The 9,415-nt window shown below is 45.7% G+C and overlaps 1 protein-coding gene across 1 annotated transcript in view; it reads left to right on the forward strand.

Annotated features, from left to right (window-relative positions):
* Positions 1-4,193, forward strand: part of LOC308164025 (tudor domain-containing protein 1-like) — a gene marked incomplete at both ends in the record, with an annotated part of 16,427 nt that extends 12,234 nt beyond the window's left edge. The window contains 5 exons of the mRNA XM_080538190.1: positions 25-144; positions 321-437; positions 1,942-2,109; positions 3,239-3,589; positions 4,159-4,193. Of these exons, the coding sequence (XP_080394316.1) occupies positions 25-144; positions 321-437; positions 1,942-2,109; positions 3,239-3,589; positions 4,159-4,193 (791 nt within the window). The remainder of the gene's footprint in view (positions 1-24; positions 145-320; positions 438-1,941; positions 2,110-3,238; positions 3,590-4,158) is intronic.
* Positions 4,194-9,415: the final 5,222 nt, after the last annotated feature.

The raw sequence follows: 9,415 nt of genomic DNA on the forward strand, positions 1-9,415 counted from the left end.
CCGTTGATGACCCCCCCCCCCCAGCAGCAGCAGCCTTCCCTCTGGACTGGCGCACGGTGGAGCTGCCGTCCCACCAGACCTTCCAGCCCCGCGTGGCCGCCGTGGTCAGCCCCAGACTGTTCTACCTGCTCAGCCCCGCCCAGGGTAGGACACACACACACACACACACAACCGTGTGCCCTGGCAAACCTTACCTTTGTTCACATCAGACTTGATCTCAGTTTTGTTTTTGGTGTGTGTGTGTGTCTGTCTGTGTGTGTGTGTGTGTGTGTGTGTCTGTATGTGTGTGTGTGTGTGTGTGTGTGTGTGTGTGTGTGTAGTGGATGTGGATGACCTACAGCAGCTGCAGGTGGAGGTGAACCTGTACTGCAGCAGCCAGACGTCTCCCAGCCAGTGTAAGCCCATGCCTGGGGCGGCCTGCTGCGCTCGCTTCTCTGGTGAGCCTCTCTCTCACACACACACACACTCACACTCACACTCACACTCACACTCACACAGACACAGACACATGCACATGCACAGACACAGACACAGACACACACACAGTCCCTGACTTCTGGATGCAAATCTCACCGTGTCGTGACTGAACATACCCACACACACACACACACACACACAACAAATAAAAACAAACAGCCACACTGCATGGACACCACCTGTGCATACACACACACACACACACACTCCCTCACACAAACTCTTCACCTCACCATTGAACACCCCCCCCCCCCCCCCCCCACACACACACACACACACACTCCTTCAAACACACTCTTCACCTCATCACTGAACACACACACACACACACACCTTTCCTAAATCCTGACGTCAGAATCGTCCCAACCTATTAAACCGTGGTCGAGGGCCTAGCTTCCGAGATGCCCGACGATCAACAGTAGTGTGTGTCGCTTCGAGCTCAGCGTCCCCAACACAACAATCATTTTCATAAACACAAGTTTCTGAGGGGAAATTATTATTATCCCCAAACACCAGGTAAGACTTCCCCCCCGCCGAGCCCTCTCGTTCAGATTACAGGCTGGCGCTCCTAATGACGACCAGACCAGGTGATCGTCTAAGAACAGGCGGGTGTTCTCCCTCTCTCTCTTTTTTTCTTTCGCTCTCTCTCTCGCGCTCTCCCTCTCTCTTAACTGCCTATCTATCTATCGGCCTCTCCATATCGTTATCTCTCTCCCCACCTTACCTCCAGTTGTTGCCATTCCAGGCTAACTAAAGCCAGTAATTTTACGTCTGCCGGTGGTAATATAATTACACGGCCTTTATCCAAGGCGCTTTACAACGGCCTCTCATTCACCCATTCACACACACATTCACACACCAATGGCGGCAAGCTACCATGCAAGGCCTCGGCCCCGCTCACTGGGAGCAATTTGGGGTTCAGTGTCTTGCCCAAGGACACTTCGACATGTGGCCAGCCGGGGCTCGAACCGTCGATCTGCCAACCTGGCGATCATTAGACAGCTCCTCTACCTCCTGAACCACAGCCGCCGAGTGCTGCTCACAGACCCAACGTGGAAAAACGTGGACGGCAGAATTGATTAGAAGGTCAACCGTTTACTCTTTGTTGGGGGGGTCACGAAGTGAAGTAAAGCTGTCCTTGTCTCCCATGTCTCCCCTCCCCCCTCCCCCCATTGGTCCATCCAGGTGACTCCAACTGGCACCGGGCCAAACACACACACACACACACACACTCCCTCATACACACACACACACAAACACACACACACACTCCCTCAAACACACTTCACCTCAGCACTGACCACACACTCCCTCACACACACACACACACACACACACACACTCACTCCCTCACACACACTCTTCACCTCATCACTGAACACCCCCCACACACACACTCCCTCAAACACACTCTTCACCTCATCACTGAACACCCTGTCTCCCTCCCCCCATTGGTCCATCCAGGTGACTCCAACTGGCACCGGGCCGTGGTCCTGGAGGCCACAGAGACAGGGGTCAGCGTGATCCACGCCGACCACGGCAACCTGGAGGAGGTGCCCTACTCCTCCATCCTGCCCATCTCCTCCGGCCTGCTGCAGAGGCCCTTCCACATCGCCCGCTGTGCCCTCACAGGTAGGAGGCTGGAGACCCTGTCCAGTGTTGCCAGATTGGGCGTATTCCAGCCCAATTGGGCTACTTATGATCACACTGGGTGGTTTTTAGGCTGGACAACAATCCCACCTGGCAACACTGACCCTGTCTGACACAGGTAGGAGGCTGGAGACCCTCTGTCCTGACACAGGGAGTACTGGAGACCCTGTCCAGTGTTGCCAGATTGGGCGTATTCCAACCCAATTGGGCTACTTATGATCACACTGGGTGGTTTTTAGACTGTGGTTAGGCTGGACAACAATCCCACCTGGCAACACTGACCCTGTCCTGACACAGGTAGTATTGGACCCTCTGTCCTAACCCTAACCCAGGTAGTACCCAGGTAGTACAGGTAGCACGGTTAACGGTTAGCAGTATGTTGAGGTGCGTGTAAATGGAATGGTAAATGGACTGCACTTACATAGCGCCTTTATCCAAAGCGCTTTACAACGGCCTCTCATTCACCCATTCACACACACATTCACACACCAATGGCGTTAAGCTACCATGCAAGGCGCCGCATCCGGCCCGCTCACTGGGAGCAATTTGGGGTTCAGTGTCTTGCCCGAGGCCACTTCGACATGTGGCCAACCGGGGCTCGAACCGCCGATCTGCCGACCTTGCGATCATAAGACAGCAGCTCTACCTCCTGAACCACAGCCGCCCCTTTGTCACCCCTGTGTGTCTGGTAGGTAAGGAGCCTCTGTGTGTGTTTGGTAGCAGGGTATCCGCTGTGTCTTGAAAAGTATTAAAAGTTGATAAATCCATTTTGGGAAAATCAAGACCCTTAATAAGTATTAAAAAGTATTTTCACGATTTTATGAGGTCTTGAATTTTGTTGGTATTTTTCTGAATTAGACTGTCCAAAGAGTTTGAGTCCTAAAAACGTTTAGTAAAAGTTCGTGAATTTATTAGTTAAATTAAAAAACAAAAGATGAACCGAAAATTCAATACTAAATGCAAACTAAAACTGTTAAGTTAAAGGTGTCACTGATGTAAACGGTTACAGCTCGAAGTGGCGGTGAGGTCTGGGAAATGTTGACAAGGTCTTTAAAAAGTCTTAGAAAGGTATTGAAATTAACCTCAGGATTCCTGTATATACCCTGGGTAGGTAAGGAGCACTTCCCCTCCGCCTGGCCCATGGAGGTACTGCAGCTGTTCATGGCGTGGCTGTCAGACGGCGTGCAGGCCAGCGTCCAGGCCTTCGACGGCAAGTTCAACCTGCTGTCCGTCACCATGATGGCGGAGCGCGGCAGCGGCCACCTCAACACCATGATCCTGCAGGTCCTGGCCCAGGCCAAGCTGAAGAACACCGCCCCCACCCCCACCCCCCCCAGTCCTGAGCCTGACCTGAGCTGGGCCAAGACCCCCACCACCGCCGCCGGCCCAGTCAACACCCCAAGGCAGAACCAGAACCACCTGGCCACGGAGGAGGTCACACCAGCCCCGGCCCCTGGCTACGGTATGGACGGATGGGTTTGTGGACGGACGGACGGAGGGAGGGAGGGAGGGAGGGAGGATGGATGGATGGATGAATGGATTTGTGGATGGACGGATGGATGGATCGATGGATTTGTGGATGGATGGATGACAATGTGTCGCCAAATCACCTCAAGTAGCTAACAACCAAGTCAATGTGAGGTTGATGTAGCCATGCGATGTCTGAACTCATTTGACTGTCTATATGAACTACATTGACTGTCTTGATTCCAGATCACGCTGCACAGAAGATTGAATGGTGGGGTGGACCCAAGGAACCACAGAGCACAACACACTCAAAGAGCATCAACGGTACGCCCCCCTTAGTGCTCTACCCAAGCAGTCAGCAGACCCTGCTTACTGACTACTTCTCACACGTCATACTGATACCTTCTCAAAAGCTGTAGCTTGTTTACATTTACATTTTGGCATTTAGCTTGTAGAATAGAGTTCCGGGCAGCTGAGAGGAAATGGAGAAAAAACGGCCTCCCCGATGACCTTAACCCTTATCCCTCTCTCCCCCTCTCCTCAACCACACCTCCTCTGCGTCAGCTGTTAAAGCGTCCGACTACCATTCCAAAATATAATCCTAGTCTATTAATCTTGTTGCATTCAAGAGATAGAACTCAGGAATTACTGAGGCCTGGACTACACGTATATAGAGATTTTTTAAGCTGATATTTTCGTCCTCGTTTAAAAAATAAATTTTAAAAACTCCACAAAACACCATAAAAATATCTCTGTCCATACGAAAAGCCCAAACTGAACACGATCTGTCAGATACCGTAGAAGAACGTTATGGGAATGCGCAGTCAGTTGTAATCAAACGGCGGCAGTGACTCAAAACGTAAACAGACCAAACTCTTTGAAACAGTACAGTACAACAAAAAAAAGAGTACAAAACAGACAGAAAAGCAAGTTATGGTGGCCAAGAAGAAAGCAAAACGTTTTAAAAATTTTTTTATTTTGTGTGGACCGACGTTGAAGTTGAGCCATTGTTGCTGTTGACAACCGTTTTGCTTCAATGCGCATGTGTGAACGGCTCAACGCTTGACGTCATTGCATCAACACCAGCTCCGTTTAACATAACCACACAGATCCACTCAATCGGATATTTTTTTATTTCTTCACTTTTTTATCCGTTTAGAGAAATCTCCGTCTATGTGAGTGAAAACACAGTGTTCATGTGGTTGAGAGGCCCACTTGTACAACAAAAATGTGCGTTTAGAAAAATATCCATATACGTGTAGTGTATCCATACGTGCAGCCCTGAGTCTGCCAATAGAACACAGGGAAACAATGTTGACATCCTGCCTTGTTTGAAGATGGTGGTGACATTTTATATTGATTTGATTTGACTGATCTGTTTTATTTCAGGTCCTTGCAACCAATGCTGCTGCTACGTGGACCTGAAGAGAAAGGTGAGAGTCGTCCTTTCTTCCTAAACGCCTTCTTCTTCTTCGTCGTATGGGTTGTTGTTTTCCTCTCCACTCCACCAGGCTCGGGGCCGAGGGGCTACCCTTTTACCACCCCGAGACCTGGTTGAGGGGCTCACCCGGGCTATATTTCTGGACACCCCTCCACACCTTCCTAAACGCCATCAGACCAGAACACTTCTACACATAATCATTATCATCAGTAGGATAGCTGTTGTAACTTCATAGCTTACATGATTGATTCATATGTTACATGATTGATTGACAGTTAAAAGAGTTATTATTTATCGTTAAGATAGTTAAAAAGAAGTACATTTCTGTTGTATTAGCTAAGAATGGGTGGAACTGCAGGTTCCAGAATGCCTTGCAGCAAGACGTCATATAAGTTGACAGTTTGTTGTTTTTGAGAAATGCGAATTGTACGTCCAGAATACGAAAGTGAATATCTAATAGCTCGTTTTATTGAATTGAAAGTGATCACAAGTGTATGTTAGCAGATTTGTATATAAAGAACACTTTCGCTTGATATCACCAGTCCTAGCCATTATTTCAGAAGGTAGAAATACTAGAATAGCCTTTGCACAATGTTAACTTGACTTTATTTCTCTTTCACAGATTGATAAACTGGAAGAGCATTTTCTGAACCTCATGAAGATGATTAGTGGCACATCAAAGTGATGATTGGAGTGTGTTTTATTCACACAACCAGTAAATGTTAATGTTAATGTTGTAAACATGAGGTCTTGATCAGGATTTAGTTTGAAACTTTTGGTTTGAATTAAAAAAAATTTTTTTTTAGCAATGTGGTCAATATCAGGCGTGTTACTATTGTTCGTTTCTACCCTGGTCCTTTGTTTTCTTTTCATGTTCTGTACCTTAAGTTGTTCTGGTAGCTTCCATTGCTCATATTTACTGTACCTCAGTATCTGTACCTCATTTTATACATTAAAGTTCCGTTTGCAAAGCGTCAATAATTTGTCAGGAATTAGAATGACTTAATTTTCCATAGGTACATAAATAGTTTGGGAACATTTCATACAGATTCTATGTTACCCCTTTAACTCAACAATCTGGGATTCAAACAACAACAACAGCGGTCAGTCACCCCTGAGCTGTGGACATGGACCGGCCATTCATGATTATCAACATTATAGGTTTTAACCATGTTTTGAAGCCATCGACTAGAGTGTTTGTTTACAGAGAATGGAGTAAAACGATGTTAGAATTTTGCTTTTGATGGGGTAGACCAGGGGAGGCTGGTTCATTAGGGGCAATTGGACAATGCCCCACCAAAGGGAGAAGAGAGAGATTTTTTTTCTATGACTTCTAGACAGTGTTGCTTCTGAATATCATAGTCCAATCAGCTAGTGTTCTGTGGAGTATATCATAGTCCAATCAGCTAGTGTTCTGTGGAGTATCTTCCAATCAGCTTCAAGTCCCGCCCCTTTCAGTGCAACTTTCCCTCGACTCGAAATTGCACTAGGCTGTTCTCGTAGACTTCTATTTTGGTAACTTCAGGCCATTCGGTCATTTGTCTATGGGGTTTTGGGACATGCCCAAAGAATCGTACGTGCTTACGTCATGTCATACGGCTGCAGAAGAAGGACATTGACGCAGTCTTCATAAAACATGCCGTCCAAAGCTTCACAAGCAGCATGCAGGCCATACGGTAAGATCAACAAATATAGGTTGTACCTTCTCCGTAATATAGAACTTTGTAATAATCAAATGTATGCATGCTATGATGAATGGGAAAGGCGCCGGTAAAACTAGTAGGCTTATATAACAATGAGTTGAATTAAAATTAGGGCTTGCCCGAGTAATTGGAGTAGGATATTCCACTATTCATTTGGTAGGTTGCTATGCGAAGCTTCTTTTTTGCAACAAAACTTTGCATTTAATTTATTATGTTACATTATATTAATATGTAGTTACTTAATGTAATGTAGTATATTACATTTATCAAACTATACAATACATTTTATTACATACATACACGAATTACAACTAAGCATTTTTTTTTTAGATATATGTAATAGGCTAATATATAGAACATGTCTAAAAATGTCTGAGGTTTAATTTGTGAATAGATAGACCTACATATTTCTATTCAAGAATAAGCATATCTACCTAAATAGCTCCAAGATATCTAAGTGGTCGGGAGTGACTCATGTGCACAGCCTGTTAAAGCTAAAGTCAACTGTTATACTTAAAACAGATCCCTCTCTCCTGGAGACCTTAAATCATCGTTAGACTACATTTCAGAAATTACTGTAGATACAATTACAACTACAAGACAGCAGATTGTTCAGCCACATTTTCTTATTTGAAATCTTAACACTGTTGGTCTGTGTGCCTTCAGGGACCAAAGCTCATCTCAAGAGCAGCAGCAAGAAGCCACAGGAACCAGAACATCAAGGAGGGTCTTGGGAGAAGAAGAGAAGCAGAGGCTGTCTAAAGAGGTAGGTCCAAGTTTTGAAACACAGTGTTGGAAAATCACCACCAATCAGAGTTACATTCAGGGATGGGATGGTAGCAGTCTTTATTCAGTGTTGTACTTCCAAAGTGCTTATTTCCACATTTTCTTTCACACCCCATACTTTTGACAGATCTGCGACACAATCCTGGCCCACTCCAAAGAAAGGTTTTCTTTCACCAACCACCTTGTGAGTGCCACGCTGCTCCAAGGAGAGATGTTCCAACAGCACTGCCATGCATTCCCTGTTGAGGCTCTGAACACCACTGTCAAGGCATACCCCATGCTGAACCAGGTGAAGCTCAAGACTGAGCTGTCCCTTGTCTATGAGAGTGCTGAGTTCAAGGGCTGCTCTGGTGCACTGGCACTGTACCAGGTTCTACACAGGTACAACCTCCAGGAGACTTTCTCTGAGACTGTAGCTCTGTTGAACATCCTAATTACCATCCCATGACAACAGCTGAAGCTGAGAGGTGTTTCTCGACCCTTAAGAGAATCAAGAACTTCCTGCGAAACACAATGGGCCAGGAGCGCCTGAATGCACTGGCCATGCTTTCAATGGAGAGGGAACTAGTCAGGAAGATGCCTGATTTTAATGAGAGGGTCATTGATTGTTTTGCTGCTTTGAAAGAGAGACGAGCTAAATTTCAATACAAGTGAGCAGTATGTATGCCGTCCATATTTTTGTAGTATGTAAATAGTTTTATCCATCCATTGCACATTATCAGCCCCTGTGCCACTGCTCTTTATCCTGGATTTGCTGCACCTAAAATAAAATATGTGATAACTGAATACCAATGGCTGTGAGAGTCAATTTATTTAAGCCCGCTGATTTAGGTGAATTTACCCTTGAACGTGTCACCTTAACCATCAACGCAACAATTGCCCCCCCTGAGAGATTTGGCAGGAGCCGCCACTGGGGTAGACCGGTTCATGAGGCACTGTTCAAGAATCAATAGTTCTCGGTCACCGCAGGGGACACTACACCGGAACTTTCTGGGATGGTGGAGCGTGTCGGTGTGGTGGTGGTCGTGTCCTTGAAATGGGCAGGGTAAAAGACTGGTGGTCTCTATCCCATCTCCCAAAACGAAGGGAGTTCAGTTTGCTCCGGCTCCTTGCTGAAGTGAGAGGTTCCTGCATCTTTTAGCGGAGGTCTTTTATTATTATTATTATTATTATTATTATTATTATTATTGGCTTCGGGGAGACGGGGAACCCGCAGCCCAGAGGACGCACTTGTGGAGAGGAACCCCGCGTGTCCGCTATCGGTGGGTTGAAAAGGGATTCCTACCGAATAGCACATGGTGACGTTAGAATTATAAGGTACTATCTCCATTTTTGTCAAAATTGAGTTTTTTTTACATAATCTGATCCATTAGGTGTTTATTAATGCCTGTGTGGTGTTATTTTTAAAATGTTGACATTTTTGAGTTAGTAATTAATAAAATACAAAGGTTCCATCTCACAAAACATAATGGAATGTAAAAACTTTGACGCTCAATATCTCTGAACTACCCTAAACGGAGATAGCACCTTATCATTCTAAACGGAGATAGAACCTTATCATTCTAAACGGAGATAGAACCTTATCATTCTAAGCTCACGACATGGTGTGTATTCAACCAGATTGTTATGCTTATTAAAACAGTTTTTGTGTAGGATTTTTTTAGGCAGGTCTGAATTGAGCTGAAATACCGTGTCATATGTTTTTCAAAGCTTTTGTCCATCAGAATGCTGCTGTTTCTGCTCATAGAGACACTTTGGTGGTGTGAAACCTGCTGTTGTTCTGAACTTTATTCACCCGGCGGCTGTGCGTGTTTTTTTTGCGATTGATTTGACTATAATAACTGTCAGACGAGCGAAAAGTTAGGATGTATGTAATCATTGACTTTGACTT

Source organism: Nansenia antarctica (assembly GCF_963989245.1).
Source record: "Nansenia antarctica genome assembly, chromosome: 8".
Lineage (NCBI taxonomy): Eukaryota > Metazoa > Chordata > Actinopteri > Argentiniformes > Microstomatidae > Nansenia > Nansenia antarctica.